The sequence below is a fragment of the Arvicola amphibius genome, chromosome 8 (assembly GCF_903992535.2).
Source record: "Arvicola amphibius chromosome 8, mArvAmp1.2, whole genome shotgun sequence".
Classification (NCBI taxonomy): domain Eukaryota; kingdom Metazoa; phylum Chordata; class Mammalia; order Rodentia; family Cricetidae; genus Arvicola; species Arvicola amphibius.
This window is the reverse complement of record NC_052054.1, coordinates 26,990,811-27,008,009: the sequence shown is the minus strand read 5'-3', so window position 1 is coordinate 27,008,009 and position 17,199 is coordinate 26,990,811. Positions and strand designations below refer to the sequence as shown.

At 42.5% G+C, this 17,199-nt stretch overlaps 1 protein-coding gene across 1 annotated transcript in view; it reads left to right on the top strand.

The window, feature by feature from the left end:
- The window catches only part of Arfgef3 (ARFGEF family member 3), a 146,822-nt gene that overhangs the window by 120,560 nt on the left and 9,063 nt on the right, over positions 1 to 17,199 (top strand). Inside the window, exons 23-31 of the mRNA XM_038340047.1 lie at positions 2,929 to 3,073; positions 4,408 to 4,530; positions 7,001 to 7,104; positions 7,625 to 7,769; positions 9,248 to 9,376; positions 11,985 to 12,161; positions 13,411 to 13,525; positions 14,970 to 15,072; positions 15,318 to 15,449. Coding sequence (XP_038195975.1) covers positions 2,929 to 3,073; positions 4,408 to 4,530; positions 7,001 to 7,104; positions 7,625 to 7,769; positions 9,248 to 9,376; positions 11,985 to 12,161; positions 13,411 to 13,525; positions 14,970 to 15,072; positions 15,318 to 15,449 — 1,173 coding nt within the window. The remainder of the gene's footprint in view (positions 1 to 2,928; positions 3,074 to 4,407; positions 4,531 to 7,000; positions 7,105 to 7,624; positions 7,770 to 9,247; positions 9,377 to 11,984; positions 12,162 to 13,410; positions 13,526 to 14,969; positions 15,073 to 15,317; positions 15,450 to 17,199) is intronic.

Here is a 17,199-nt window from a genome sequence, read left to right as displayed (position 1 = left end):
AATGACATGTTGACAAGAAAATGAAACCTACTTAAATGGCACCATAGTGACAGCCAGAGAGGGGTGGACTCCCACACAGCCCCTGGGGTGGCTTTGCTGTAATGGATTATACCATCAGATGAAGCCAGAATTCTTCATATAACATTCTCCAGGTTGAGTAGCCAATGACAGCTATAAATCTTACTTAGGCTTCACTTAGGCCAAGCATAAATATAAAAATAAGTAACTTTAGAGAAAAGAGAGGAAATGAGAATATATAGAAGCCAAATTCTGCTTCCCCCCCCCAAATAAAGTCAGTGTTAACTAGACATGTAATGTGATAAATCGAAGGTGCAAATTATAATCCCCTCATTTAAAAAATGAAGAAAGTGGCATATATATGAAGAGAAACATATTCTATGTTATAAACATGTGCTTAACATTAAAAAAGGTGGTAAAACACTAGAAGAACAAAGGGTACAGTAAGTATGGGAAGCAGAGCAAAATGCTGACGTAAGTAGAGCCACATGCATGGTAGCTTTGAGTAGGATGCTCAGCATCATCAGGAAAATGCAAATTGAACCCATGATGAGTACTGCTTCACTTGCTGTGGAGCAGGGCCGGGGAGCGGCTAAAAGCAAAGGGGAGATAATAACCACAGGGGAGATGCAGAGGAAACTACCACCAGAAGCTGGATTAAGAAAGCAAATTCTTTACTTGGTTCAGAACACATCCTGGCAGTTCTTCCAAAAGTGTGTCCCCAAGAGAAAGGAGGAAACCATCCATGGAAAGGTTTGTGGCCATAGTCACATCGTCAGATGGAATCAAGAGCTAGCGGTGGTGCTCTGTGCCTACAGTTCCAGGAAGCAGGGGGATTACAAGAGTAGAGCCAGGACGGGCTTCACAGGAAATTCTAAGTCAGTCTGGGCTACTCTCTTGAGGTGGGGAGGAGGAGGGGCTGATAGAAGAAGACAGTGTAGAGCTAGAACCATGCAGACTTTACCTTTGTGGAATTGTGTTAGTGTCAGGTCAAAGACAAAAGACAAGAGAAGAGTATCACTCTTACTAGACATCAGTATTTTATGATTAAAACCAACTCAGTACATTTGGAAGATATAAAAATGGGGGGGGGGGCTCTGCAGAGATAATTCAGTCAGTACTGCGCTGGCCGTCTAAGCCTGAGGACCTGAGTTCAATTCCAGCACCTGTGTAAAAGCAGGCATGTGATGCTCACTGTAACCCCATCTTGGTTGAAGTGGAGAACCCCTAGGGCTTGACTACTGGCTAGCCTGGTCAAACCAGCAAGCTCTGGGTTCAGTGGGAGACTGTTGAGTGGAGAGCAACAGAGGAAGCTGCCCGATATCCACGTCTGGCCCTCATACAGGGCACTTACACATACACAACCTTAGAAATGCATGACGACCCAACAATGAATTGGAGATATATAGACAATATAAGACTCACAGTGAAGAGGAATGGAAAGTTATTGTTTAATGGGCACAGAATCTCATTTTTGAAAGATGAAAATTTTGTGGGGGATAGATAGCGGTAGAAGCTGTATTAAAGTGCATGAGCTACATGCAATCAGAAATGTGGTCAATTTACACTGTATACATTTTCCTTTGACTTAAAATGAATCATAATGAGCTATTGATAGAACAACCAGATAGCAACAACTGAGCTAATGAACAACACTGAGGACCAGTCTGAGTGACAGGTGCACATTTCCACGGGTGTGTGGAGCTTTCTCCATAATAGTTGCTATGCAAATCTATGAGGCAAGTCGCAATAAGATTAACCAAATTTAAATCATACAAAGTATATTTTCTGGCCATCATGGAATTGGGTTCATAATAAATAACTTGTAAATTGTTTAAATATTTGGAAATTCAATATCAAAATTCTAAGTAATCCTTAAATCAATGAAGAAATGACAAGGACTCTTTAAAAAAAATGTCTTGAGTGAAAACATGACATAATGAATTTGTGGGATGTAGTTAAATCAGTATTTCGAGGGAAATTACAGTTGCTAATGTTCATATTAGAAGGGAAGACCTCTAAAGAAAGAAGTCCATGATTTTGGCCAATGGACTCGTGAGGAAGATGCCCTTGTAATTCAACAGAGGAACTTGATGGTGTTTTAGCCAATTTTACTTGGACATTTGTAAGAAAAATGAGCTTAACCCCTCACCTCTCACCACAGTCACCACACACACACGCACGCACACGCACACACACAAACACACACACAAACCATGCTGAAAACTGGTCATGACTTAACATGAGCAAGAGCAAGAACTGTAAGCATGTGTGAGACAGAGTTTTCTTGGAAGCAATACCAGCAACATGACCCTTAGAAAAAAATGATGGATCAGACCTTATTAAAATTAAACACTTGCATTCCCTGAAAGATAAAATTAAGATATAATAATAAAAAGGCAAATTCAGGACTGGAGAGTTGGCTGCATGGTTAAGAGCACTGGCTGCTCTTCCAGAGGACCCAGGTTCGATTCCTAGCACCCACATGATGTCTCACAACTGTCCATAACTCCAGTTCTATGGATACAAAGTCTCTGCATGATTCTGCATGCGTATGGTATACATACATACAGGTAAAACGCTCACACAGAAAATCTTTAAAAGATAAAAAGATAAAATCAAAGTTGTACGAGTAACTTGAAAAGCATGAAGTGGGAAGGCCCTGAGTCATAGTATATGACAATAAAGAGGCACACACCCAATACAAAAACCCAGCAAGCTCACAGAAGGCTAATCTTGGGGAAATTTACTCAGCAACATTGGTTACTAGGAAAACAAATCTGTCTCAGCTGTGTTTTGCTCTCTTGCTAAAATTAACTCAGAAATTGGGGGAAGGGGGACAGAGAAGCCCACCACCTTTCCTACAAGTTCTCCTTGTGTTAATTAACCACTTCGGCCTTCCCTGTGCAGGTGGTCACCTCCATCGGGGAGCTGGTTGAGGTGTGCTCCACGCAGATCCAGTCAGGATGGCGACCCCTGTTCAGTGCTCTGGAGACAGTGCACAGCGGGAACAAGTCGGAGGTGAAGGAGTACCTGGTTGGGGAGTACTCCATGGGTAAGAACAGTTGGATGATTCTTGCCATGTCAGGCACCTTCGTTCCTTAGGCCAAGTCTTGGCTTATCAACAGAGCAGGAGGAGAGCCATTCTGCCAGCCAGGTTTTGTCAGCGGAAACTAACATGAGGCTAAACCTGGACCCAGAGTTCTGAGCCCATCAGCTCCGGCTCACACCAAGAAGATCTTGGTCCCCTCTGTATTGCTATACAGAGTTACTTCCTGAGCCCACACAGGGATATGTCACAACTTGAACATCTGAAAATATAAAATGCCGCAAAATCCAAAACATTGGATTTCAGAGTCTCAGTAAATTTTAGCGAATATTCCAAACTCTGAAAAACTCCAAATTCTGAAAAACATCTAGTCCCCAGCATTTAGGAAAAGGTACACTAAGCCTGTATCTATTTTCAAGTAAGGAGACTGAAAAAGTATAAAATGGGGAATTATAATTAGGGAATTTGGATCGGGCTAGAAATAGATTGGCATGCCCGGAGTCCAGGGGTGTTGTCAGTGATCCCCAAAGCCTTATTAATATTCAGAAACCCAGCAGAAGGACTTGTGGGATAGAGCTTGTAGCTATGATAAGATTTATTGCATGGCTCATGACTAAGCTTCACTGTGGTAGTATAATGAGGGCACAGCCAGGTTATAAGGTAAAAAGACAGAGAATCTGGAAGGATCCTATAGCTTTCCTTGCCTTCCCATAGAACATCACACAGGGACCTCTTCCCTGAGCAGTGGAAGTGGCAGCAACAAAAAGCCCGTTTATGTTGAAACTGGCCACATAGACACGCTCTACCTGGCATATACCAACCCCCAGATGTTCAGTATAAACTAAGATTTTTGCACAGCCTAGGATAGTGAAGCATCTTATGAGATTACTTGCCCGGGGATATTCTGAGAATCAAGTTCCTGGTGCCAGTCAAGAGCCACCTGTTTGACAACTCTGCAAGCATGGTTTCCTATGGCAAGCAGACTCGGGCCTTCTGTGTCTCCTGCACAGGAATGAAGGAACGAGTGTATTTCCCCAGAGGCTCTTCTATAGATATTCTGCAGTCTCCTGTGCCGAAACATTTCAGAAGCCCCGTGATTACTGTACTGTAGACCACACATTGCTCCAGGTCTATATTCCTCCAGCTCGACCCTCCATGATCTACCCAGCCTCCCCATAGCTCCCATTTAGGTGAAGCAGCAGGATAGGCTAGCTATTTGGTCAAAAGATCCAAACGCTTCTCCAATGACTCTTCTAAGACTACCTAGGAGATTCTGGAAGCGTAAGCACCACGAAGTTTAAAACCTCCCTTCCTTACAATCTATCCCCTTCCTCCCTCAGGAAAAGGCCAGGCTCCCGTGTTCGACGTGTTTGAAGCTTTTCTCAACACTGACAACATTCAGGTCTTTGCTAACGCAGCCACCAGTTACATCATGTGCCTTATGAAGTTTGTCAAAGGACTGGGTAAGTGGAACTCTCCTTTAATGACACTCAGGGTCACAGTAGACCCTTTCAACGTGACTTTGTAGGGACATCGCTGGAGGCAGGGTGTAAGAGCAAGCATACATCCTGGGATATGGGCACATGGGCTCAGAGGCTCACTGAACTTTGAAGTTGATTTTTTTTTACTTTATAAAATATCCTGTGATACAATACGTTCTCAAACTGTACATTATTTTATAGCAACTTCCTTTTTGATCTTAGGATGTCCCATTTAATCTTCAGTAATTGACCTTGTGTAGGAAACCTTTCCCTTCAGTGTCGCGGTTAACAGTAGGAAAGTAAACTTGGGAATGCCTCCTCTAGCCTTCAGAATTGCAGTGTGTGTTTTGGATGAGTCAGCTTCCCCCTTCTTGAAGTCCTAGTGTATTTTAGGGAACATGTAGGTGGTTAGATGCTGAAGTTAGAAAGTTAGAAACGTTTAATAGGGTGAAGTCTTGTATACAGCATGACCAGCTGGAGCTGGGTTTTACAGAGCACAGATTCATCTGGGTGAGATGAAGAGAAGACTCAGGACTAAACCTGAGTCTTGGAAGACATTTGCACACCTGAGAGGTTTACACAAAGAGCTCTGGGGTGTGGAGTCGGAGAATCTTGGAAATTAGGAAAATAGAAACTTGATGTTTGTTTATCTTCTCAATGGTTAACTGATGCGTTAATCGTTCCTCTGTGAAAGAAACTGGACACAAGTTGTCACACTTGGGTCACCCTTATTTTTGAAGTAAGAACAAAACAAAGGCACGGAATTTATTTGTTATTAGTCTGAGCTGTAGGCAATCCTTACCCTGTTGTGTTACAACATATAGTTGCCCTCTACAGGGACATTCATGCAAGCAAAACACTCACACACATAAAAATAAAAATAGATAGTAAAAATTAAAAACAACTACAATACATGGTTATCACATCAAGCAGTTTGGTGGCCCAGATGGCGACAAAGAGACGATAGGTGGGTACTATATCCAGCCTGGATGCAAATCACATCCATCTTGTCGCTGACAAAAACATGTAATTTAAAATTTAGGAATTTCTTCTGAAATTTTCCACTCATGTTTTCATGTCATGTGGGTCCAAGTACTTAGTCCATAGCAAAGAAGAAAAGGTAAAGAATCTTCCTTGGACAGTTAGTCACAATGAGCATCTATGAAATACTCAGGCAAACGTGCCTGGCCGTGCTAGAAATTTGAGACCTTATCTTAGAGAAATTTAGGCACTGAATGTAGAGATGCCAAATTATTAATGTGCACATGGAAGATATTTTTGAAAAGGTGGGTTCTGTTTGGTTGTGCGGTCTATGAAGTAGAGTCAAGGTGTAAGGCTTGGGGTTCAGCGGGAAAGACAGAGCACCCCATACAGCCATGCTTCCTGTGTACCACCTGGTTCCAGAGCCAACATTACTTGGGTATACGACATAGACAAGGTAACACCTGCTAAAATGGAGAGGCTAGGAAATGACGCTATTGTTCATTTTCCAGCTGTTTTTTTGTTGTTTTTCACAAATTTGCCCTGGCCTCTGTTCTCAGTTGTAATATGGTATATGACTATAAACCAGGATCTGGCAAACTCACACTTCAAATCGAACTCCCTAACAGGTTTTCCTGAAAACAATTTTATTCTACCTTTGTGCTAGAGCAACTGGAACGAAGTCGCCACCCAGGCAGGATGACCCACAGGATGAGCCTTACAAAGTTTGCCAACCCAGATCTAAAATGCGAATTCATTTATTCCTTTTATGTAGCAGCATGCCTCATTGCTTCTGAGTTTTAATTAATGCCTAGTAATTATGTCTGTTTACCCGTAGGGAAGGGTGCTTGCTGCTACAATTGCAGACAATTAGCAATAATCACAGTGCTGTGGAATAATTTTATTAGACGTATTAGAAATAGATTCACGACACTGAAAATAAAAATTATAATTCTCATTTTTTTAACCTATAGAAAAATATTTTCTAGAGATGGGTTACATCTCTACCACTATATGAAAATACACTAATTTAAGTCCAGTTAAGTTGCCTATGACTCCAAACCCCATATGTTTGCTCTTCCTGGGCTCTTCATTTAGTACCCATGCTGGCAGCAGATAAAATCCAAAAAGAGAGTCCTAGAGCCTCATTCCAGCCTTGCAAGGCCTGCTTCTGGGACCGCTCTCTGTCACCAAAGCCTCAGAAGTCACATCATCCAGCAGAGACGTGAATTAATGTGCTGGTGTGCAGAATGCTCTCTCAGCCACCAGAGTATTGGACTGGAGCAGATAAAGTGTTCCTCCTAGGGAGAACATTCATGGAGCGGAATCTTATTGGGATTATACAAGCTTCTGTAGTTTTTCTCCCCACCCCTTCCATGTGTATTTATTGGGGTAACATGTGAGTGAGCAGGTCTTCTGTCATGACTGGAGGAACATGGGTAATTTTGTCTCTGTCCCCACACTGCCCTAGGAGAGGTGGACTGTAAAGAGATTGGAGACTGTGTCCCCGGAGTGGGAGCCACTTCCACAGACCTGTGCCTGCCGGCTCTGGATTACCTCAGACGCTGTTCTCAGGTACTGGGGAGGGGGGGAGCACAGCTCCATGTCCCACAGCTGCCTCAGAGGGTATTCATAAAACATCAGCAAGAGACCCAAGAGAGACACTTTCATCTCCTCCACCTTGACCTTAGACCACTCCATCTCCCGGGTTTTTCTTGCTCTTCTGCTTCCTTGGAGGTTGGGTCGTGGGAAGGGGAAGCTGGATTCTGGTGCCCATTTTCCCATGGACTCTTTTCTGGGGTCCTCCACAGAAAAAACTGTTTGACATGTTCACAGCAACCTGAGAGTTTAAAGAATATATACTCAGATGTTGGAAAATTAGCCACCGTTCTGTTGCCAGTGAGCGTTATTGCATCTGCTTCTTGATAGAAATGCTCTTGTTGCCTTTTAAATGCAAATCATAAGAACGTTTATTCTTCAGGAGCCCTTCCAGTTCCGGGTCCGCTTTTAATAGTGGTTTATAATCCTACTGTTCTCTAACACTGAGAATTTTCCAATATATAAGTGCACTATTTGGTGTGGTCTTCTTATCTAGTTATTGGCCAAGATCTACAAAATGCCCTTAAAGCCAATATTCCTTAGTGGGCGGCTTGCCAGCTTGCCACGAAGGCTTCAGGAGCAGTCGGCCAGCAGCGAAGATGGAATCGAATCAGTCCTGTCGGATTTTGATGACGACACTGGTAAGCTTGTTGACTTGACTAGGATGGTTCATTGTGTTCTTAATCCCAGAATCTTAGGGAATAAGTAAGTTAGTTTATAGATCGTAAGAGTGGTCACCCATTTCCATGTTTTTATATAACTGTTATCAGGATAGGTTTAACCAGAGTTTCCAAGGACTCCCTAAAGTCAACACTAAGCCATTCCTCTGGCTTAGTGGCCTCGGTGTAAAACCATCGCAGTTATGCGGACCCCACCAAGTAGTTTCAAACTCTGATTTCTCTTGAATTTAGCAAATTAGGACAAAATTGCCCTGGTGCTCATATAGGCTAGCAACTGCCTTCACTAGCTTCAAGGAAACGCAGTTACTTCCCCCCTAAGACTACTTGGTTAGAGATAGAGGAAATTAAGCCATTACTGAAGGGAGACTTTGACTGGTGAAGCCTGTGGGCTGAGGAAAAGAATGCTTTTAAAGACTTTTGTTTCAAATTAGGTGACATGCAATCTCCTCCAAACCCGCCTCCTAGCTAGTAACTCCAAGTGATCTTCCAGTGTGTGCACGCCTGCCCGCACCTGCTGCCTGTGTGCTCAGAAGACCTCATCCGGTCCACACTTGGGAATGCAAATGACACTCTTCAATTTTAGAAACAGTATTAATGATTACACAACATGATACATGTAATTGATGCCACTGAAGTTATAAAAATAATGGAAATGGCTAATTTTGTTCTTTTAAAAGAATAAACAGTAAGGCTAGGGATATAGCTTATTCAGTCATGGTTCCCTCACACACACGAGGCCCTGGGTTTGGTCTCCATCACCACATAAATAGGGTATGAAATAAGTGCCTGAAATCCCAGCACTTGGGAGGTGACTGACTATAAATTTTGATATATCAACTATTATGCCTAGCTTTGTATATTCTATGTATACTTACGATATTTTTGTAAATGCTTGTACTTTTCACTGGGCAGGATAATTATGTATATTGGAAATCTGTGATAATAGCTGAGAATATATCCGTTCTCAGAACTGTTTAGATGTTTTGCGTGCTGCATATATGTGAGGTAGGAAATGTCATGTCAATCAGAAGTTCAAGGTTCCTTGGCTAAATAGCAAGTTCGAGGCAAGCATGAGCTCCAAGAGACCCCATCTCACAAGGAAAACAAGACAGGAAATAGCTAAATGGACAGTTTTATGTTTTTATTATCATTTGGTTAGAATGTCAAGAAGTCTGACAGTCGTTTCAGTATAGAATTTACATATAATATTGCCATTTTTAAAGTGGGGAGTTAGGGAAAAATTGAGTCTTGCGTTTTCCTTTGACTTTGTCAGACCATATTAATCAATCTCTGCCTCTCATAGGCACTGAGGGCTCACACTCCAACAATGACTGTCACCCCAGTGCCACTTGTCATTCATACGCAGTGCTCACTGAGATCTTGAGGATTCTTCCTGATGGATAGCTGGGTTTCAGAGGGGTCTGCTTTTTGTTTTCCAGGTCTGATAGAAGTTTGGATCATCCTGTTGGAGCAGCTAACAGCGGCTGTGTCCAACTGTCCTCGACAACACCAACCACCAACCTTAGATTTACTCTTTGAGCTGTTGAGAGATGTTACCAAAACACCTGGTAAGTGTCTACATCTGTTTCTACTGGCGGAGGGGTTGTTGGGCATGTAACTATTTCCAAGAAGGTATCTCTTTGGATGTTCCTCTGTTGTCACTGTTTCTTCTATTTAATACAAAGTTTCACATACAATAGATGCTCAGTAATCATGTGTTGAATGGCCACAGTGGAGTGAGGGGGAAGGTATGTCCCAGAAATTTCTGCAAAAGATGTGTGGCTTGATGCTGTTGGACTCCCACATCCATCCATGTCTCCATAAGCCAGATGGCTTTGCCATGATTTCAGCCTTCTTTCGTGGCCAGATCTTACAGCCTGTGCAGCCCCAGGACTGATAGGAGAGCTCAACAGATCTGTCACTCATGAGCACAGGCTGTACTAAGCAGCCTCTTTTGTCACATGGTTAGAGTTGGAGACGACACAGAGTGCCTAGGGCTGTGTTGTAATTTAAAAAGTGGCACGAGAAAGACAGCATGCAACAGAGTTCACGGGGAGGGGTTTTTGTTAAGTAAATGGAATATAAAAAGAAGGGGAGGGGGGAACCGACCTCTGGGGGCAGGAACAGCAGAAGAGAAGAGAGAGGCGGGGGGGGGGGGGGATAAACAGAGACAGGCAGAGAAGCAGAGAGAAAGAGACAGACAGAGAGATGGGAGGTGGGGAGGACCCTTTTTAAAGGGAGCATAGTGAACGTGTACAGCAGGTGCTCTTAGTGGCTACAGCTGAAGATGCCTTCTGTCAGAACCCCAAGGTCTGGCCAGCACATATGCCTGAATACTAGAAATAGTCCCCTGTGTAGAAAAGAAGAAGGCTTAGAAATGCATCTTTTGATACAGTTTTAAAAACTTAGCATACATATTCTTCATTCCAAAGTTTCCTCAGTCAAAGAAATTTTTTATAGAAATGTAAGGTATTTTTATTTATTATTTTATGGGTGCTTTGCCTGCATAAATGTCTGTGCACCGTGTGCATACAGTGCTTGGAAAGACCAGAAGAGGGCATCAGATCTCCTGGGACTGGAGATCTGATCACAACAAACAGTTGTGAGCTGCCATGTGGGTGCTGGGAATCCAAAAGACCAGAGATCAGTTAAGAGCAGCCAGTGCTCTTAATAGCTGAGACATCTCTCCAACTCTGAAATTTTCGTTTTTACTAATAGAATTAGAACCTTAATGAAACTACTAGTTAATCCCACAGTGAGATGTCTCTTCTTTGTTATGAAGATTTGATTATTAACACCTTCTCAAAACCCATTGCAAAGTTTGCAGCTAGTCTCATGTTTAAAGGCTAAAAGCGTTCCATTGAAGAGTTATGCACCACTACTTCTCAGTACATCGCATTAGGAAGTGCCGTTTTCAGTTCTCATCTTAATTAACACATGATACATATGAATGGTGTTTACTGCCAAAAATATCTATTTGTTGAACTCTCTTAAATGCTAAAATAAAAATTGTGAACACTAAGTGAGAAGCCATTAATGAGAGTGAATGACATAAGGCATTATTTTAAATGGGGAATCAACTATTTAATGTATTTCTAAATATACATACATGTACATTCAAAAACTACTTTAAGGAAATATGTTAAAATAGAATTATACCTGCAGGATATGTAATTTTCATGTTTGTTATCTTTTGTATCTTTCACTTATTTGTGTTTTTTTTTTTCTTACTGGGTCTTACCGTTTAGCCCATATTGGCCTGAAACTGGTAATTTAGCTGTTGTAAAGACCCAAGAAATAGAAGCATGAACCAGCCTATGCTACTTTTATCTTGCTTTTATTTAAAGCTACTAATGTTTTTAAGGAAGCACAAATATTTTCTTTATAACATTGTCTACAGAATAAAAAAACTCACATCTTAAATGTCTGTCAGTACTGAAATTGATTAAAATCATACCTATATATAATGGAAATAGTATTATGTCAGTGAAAATAAAGATTGTTTATAAACTTTGTTCTTCATATTTATCAAATGTAGCTTTTAAAGCTCTCAGCCAATGTGGTAAGAAATGCCTGTAGCCACAGAGCTATTCAGGAGGTTCACACAGGAAAACACATATGTCCAGGAGTTCAAGGCCTGTCTGCGCAATACAGTGAGACCCAGACTGTTAATAAACAAACCTATTTCCGCTGGGCGGTGGTGGCGCACGCCTTTAATCCCAGCACTCGGGAGGCAGAGGCAGGCGGATCTCTGTGAGTTCGAGGCCAGCCTGGTCTACAAGAGCTAGGTCCAGGACAGGCTCTAAAAAAGCTGCAGAGAAACCCTGTCTCGAAAAACAAAAAAAAAAAACCTATTTCGTATAGAGATATATATTTCAACATTCTTTCTATATGCATCTATGTACTTATGCATCTGATTCTGAGGACTAAGAGATTAAGTGACATTTTAGCCTTGTGATATTTGAATTTGTATGGGTATTCATATTAACCTACAGAGCTAAAAATCATACAAAGAAGAAAAATGTTCCTGTTATTACCCCCAGTGAGTTGTCAGTTCTTCCATATTTTCTCAGATAATGGGGAGCTCTTTGGAAAGAGGTCTTTGATACCAGCCATAACAAGAAACCCCTACTCCTCCTGCAGTCACTGTTCTGACCCTTCCCTTCCCTTTTTCAGGCCCAGGGTTTGGAATCTATGCAGTCGTTCACCTTCTCCTTCCTGTGATGGCACTGTGGCTCCGTCGTAGCCACAAGGACCATTCCTACTGGGATGTGGCATCTGCTAACTTCAAGCATGCCATTGGTCTGTCCTGTGAGCTGGTGGTGGAGCACATCCAAAGCTTTCTACACTCAGGTAGCTACAGTGCCAGAGCCAGTCTTTGTGGGCATTGCTTCTGCATGTAGCATCTCAAAGTGCTTAGTGAATGACTGATGTAAATGCCTTTGTCCGGGGAACAAATGAAATATAACCATGTGGTTAGTACCAGTAATCTAATAGCATATCATTGGAGGGAAAATTGATATGCATGCAGCCTGTATAAAATTATCAAGTGGAATGCTCTGTGCTTGTTGAAGATATAATACCTAGTAGCAGGTCTAGCATGGCAATGCATAAGGAGGGGAAGGCATATTCAAATACATAATCTTTAAAATCCCCATAGCCAAAGTATACAGAAGTGGGGGTATCTTGTGCTTCTTCATCTAAAGAGGGCAAATTAAAGAAATAGAATTTATGAAAGGCTCCAGTTACCAGCAAGAAGTTCATTATCGGGGCAGGGATTATGGGAAGTTTCTTAATGCCTGTGGCACTGAGGGTTCTCCACAGCTGATGGAGGAGGGAGGGTTCTCCACAGCTGTGTGTGTGTGGGAGTCTAGAGCTGAAGAAAGAAGGGCAGACTTCAGCATGCAGATTAGGCATGTGTCTAAATGGGTTGATATTTTTGAGCAAACTATTGCTTTGCACAGGGAGGGGTGTGAACAATACCACTAAAAATTGTTTCTGTGGCATCACAAGGGCCCTAGGAAGAACATGCAGATGTGCATTCCTGGGGTTGGCAAACAGACTGGTGTGGGGATATCTCCTTCCTTCAGTCTGCAAATGATGTGCAGATGGAAACCAGACTGACAAGGTCCAGAAGTCAAACTGAAACGAGATTGTTTTGTTTTCCAAGAGCACTTCTACATTAATTCAGTTTCCAGCACCAAAGAAAGCATGTTCAAATTTTTCTTTCTAGAAACAATTTTTCCCAGCAACTCATTTTCAGGCCATATATTATATTCTTTCTTGTTTGAGTAGCTTAATAATATGCTGTACTTTAAACAATACACAAAAAAGTGAACCACATTTCATCTTGCTGTATCTATAAACTGAATGAAACATGTCAAAACTGGGGAAGAGGACTCCAAAAATAAGCATTGCTTTGCTGTATTTTGTTTACTTGTTTGTTTTGAGAGGGTATAAGGGGAAGGTATGCCATTTTTGTTTTATTTTTCCCAAATATATATCTTTTTGTGTCTTAGCCTTTCTTCTTCGGCCAGAGATGGCCATCTCATTCTCCCCCTTTACACCAGAGTCCTAAGAATCTTTTTACTTCTTCCTGTAGACATCAGATATGAGAGCATGATCAACACCATGCTGAAGGATCTCTTTGAGCTGCTGGTGGCATGTGTGGCCAAGCCCACAGAAACTATCTCCAGAGTTGGCTGCTCCTGCATTAGGTGAGAATAGGATCTCTTGGCTTCCCCAAGGGTTGAGTTTTATTATGGAATCCAAAAGCATTATCTTTATGGTAGCAAATCACAATAGTGCTTTTGGTGTTTAGGCTATAAGTACTTTGTGTAGATGGGGGTAGACAAAGTGGAGGTAGAGAAAGTGAGGGATGGTTGCCTTGGAGACAAAAGAGGAAGGTTTTCTTCCGAAGTGATGGTGGAACAGGAGTAGAACCTGAGAATTAGGGTCCACTACCAGCTCCTAACCACCAGGTAGTTTGCCTCAATCTGTTCCTGGGTTCTAGGAACCCCTTTGGGGGATTCTCTAAGGTTTTAGGATCTTGTTCTCATGCTCCACTCCTGCTCCTAACAAGTCCTATTTTGGGATGCAGAGTACTGATCCTATATACAATGAGAACATAAAATCCTCTTGTGAGAACATTACTAGATACCTAGGCCCTTCTATCTCTTCAGTGTAGATACTGAGAGCGATGGCAATAGCCTCTAGACACAAACACACTTGTAATCCTAGCACCCAGTAGGTAGAGAAAAGAGAGTTTGAGTTCAAAACCACCTTAGGCTACACAGCAAGGCAAGGTCTCAAAGAAAAATAATAAAAACCACCAGAGAGAGGGTCACTGAAAACTGATAACATTGACCTCCATGGAGGAGTTGATGATAAGTATCCACAAGGACAAGAGAGCCGGGTTCAGGATGGTAATAATGGTGACACTTGCTTCCTACCCGAAAGTGATCGTCTTCATTATTTTTCTATTGTTACAATGAAAACACACTGTGACAAAGGCAGCTTATAGAAGAGAGGGATTAATTGGGCTAACAATTCCAAAGGCTTCACGTCCATGTGGTAGAGCAAGGTTGTGTCAGGAGAGTAGCTGAGAGCTCACATCTCAGACTGTAAGCAGAAAGAGTACCCTACACTGGAAATGGTAAAAGGCCTGGGAAACCTTAAACAAGGCCACACATCTTAAGCCTTCCCAAACAGCCACTCACTGGGGACTCTGTATTCAAAATCAGAGACTTTCTTGGAACATCTCATTGAAACCACAACTGTAAGTCTTCACTAGGTGATAATTCCAGTTGGGAGAACAAGACAACAGGTACACGGAAATAGCAAGAGTTTGGGTCTTGTTTATGTGGTTAGGGTTTGTAGAGGAGTGGTAACAAATGGAGCCAGGATGGGAAGATGAATGAAGGGCACACAGCCCCACATATAAGCCCAAGGTTAAATGTGGGGCTGTTTGCATTGGAAATCCATTGATGTGTCTAAACTAAAACGGTTTAGATATTAGTATCTTGACAGTGCACAACCAGAGGGGGTGGAAGGCAGGAGTGAGGAGACAGGAAGTCTTGCAGAGCAAGAACAGGATAAACCTGTGTTCCACTCAACCTTGAGGATGCAGAATTTGTGGACACGGGACACTCCTTTTGGCAGGTACGTCCTCGTGACAGCGGGTCCTGTGTTCACTGAGGAAATGTGGCGACTTGCGTGCTGCGCCCTGCAGGATGCCTTCTCCGCCACTCTCAAGCCAGTGAAGGTAAGACAAGGAGGGAGGCAATGTTTTCCTCTTTCTTAGCCCCCTGATGTTTAGTCAGACTGGGCACCTGAGAGCTCTGTCTGCCTCCTCATTCAGTTGCATAGTAGCAGAACATGAGGGAAAAACCAAAAACACTGGGTGGTTGGTTCTTTTTTTTTTTTTTTTTTAATCAGTATCAGATTCGAGACTGGGCCAGGCACTCTGAGCACAGAAAAACCCTATGAATGCTTGCTGTTCCTCCCTAGGACCTGCTAGGCTGCTTCCACAGTGGCACAGAGGGCTTCAGTGGGGAAGGCTGCCAGGTGCGTGTAGCAGCGCCATCCTCCTCCCCGAGTGCTGAGGCAGAGTACTGGCGCATCCGGGCCATGGCCCAGCAGGTAAGAGTTGGACGGTGTGGGTCTTGGGACTTCAGAAGCATGAGATGCATGCTCAGAGTCATCCTGAATATCCTGTATCACCAGGTACTTCTCACTCCCTTAAAGACATACACATTAAGGCTCTAAGCCCATCAGTACCATTTTCCCACCGGAATGGCTTTAGCTTATTCTCCCTACACAAACCCTTGCAGGTTGTATTCTTTCAAACTCAGATCAGAGCCCATCCTTCAGCCTGGACTTCATCTATACCTTGCTTGGGCTACTTAGAAGGGTTTTCTAAATACTAATGCTGCTAAATACAGGTGACTAAAGATTGTTCAGGCATTACATTTTTATCACCCATACAGAATACAGTCCTTAATATTTTAAGTGACTTAGCACATTTGAATTGAGTATAGCCAACTATTAAAACCATCTTCATATAAACCGGGTTTGGTTCTTAGCACCCACGTCAGGTGGCTCACAAGGACTTCTAATGCTATAGCTAGTGAATCTGTTGAGAAGTTTCCCGTCCAGGTCTCTTCTGAAGGACTTCGCCCAGCAGTGCTCAGCAAATGAGACAAAGGAAGAGCCTTCCATATTCAGCTTGTCACTTCACCTGCTGAGCACATTCCTAATGTCCTGGGACATAATCATTCTGAAGAGAGAAGCAGGTCCCTAGGAAGCATCCATGATGTGTCTGCAGGAGAAAGGGACAGAGGAAAAATGTGGCTGCAACCAAGAGTCCCTTCAACAGCGTGGCGACTGTAGCCAGCTGCAGCAATAAGTTGGGCCTAGAGCAAAGCCCAAGGTGGCCCTCCTCAGGGATGGCTGCTCTAAACAGAAACTTGTGACACTTGGTTGTTTTCCACATGTTTACACTGTGGGACTTTCAGCTGTGTGCAAGCATGCAGTAGAGTATAAAAAATGGAGCAAATGTCTATAATTCCAGCATTTGGGAGGCAGAAGGACCCTGAATTCAGACTAGCTTGGGCTATAGAATGAGTTCCAAGCCAGCTTGGTGATCCTATTTCAAACTCGACAACAGAAGCCTCATTCGAGAAGCCTCTCCTGAAATCAGTGGTTAATGGAGAAGAACAGGAAGTGTTTCACCACTTGGTGTTTCTCTCCTTCTTCAGTCCCAAACCTTCCTTCCATATTTACAGTTAAAAATAGCTAGCTATGGGAAATAAGAGGTTTCCTTTAAAAGAAAGAGTCTAAAGGTCTTTAAGTCCAAAGAAATGAGATCATTTGGAGCAGTGGTCTGATGGATGTTTGAAATTTTTCAGCCACCTCTGTCTAAGACACACCAGGAGTCCTAATAGGAAAGTGGTCCAGAAAGGAGCTGAGAATCTTAGCTTCATTTGTTTGTTTGAGACATAGCACTGGCTGTCCTGGAACTCACAGATACCTGCCTGCCTCTGTTTCCTAAGTGCTGGGATTAAAGACGTGCATCACCATGGTTGACTGAGTCTTCATTTCTTATTTCTGCCTTGGATATAAAAGCTAGAGATAGAGTGCTTGCCTAGCATGTGCAAGCCCCTCTAAAACTGACATATGTGTGCATGCATATTATATGTACACACATCATATACATGCATACACGTGTATATGCACATAGACATGTGTGTGTATCTCAGTTATGCATACATATATAAATACACATATATGTATGCATATATATACATATATATGAACTTTTACAGAGGTAGCTTGTATCCTGGTTAGTTTTTTGACACCTTGACGCAGCCAGCTAGGGACATCTGGAAAG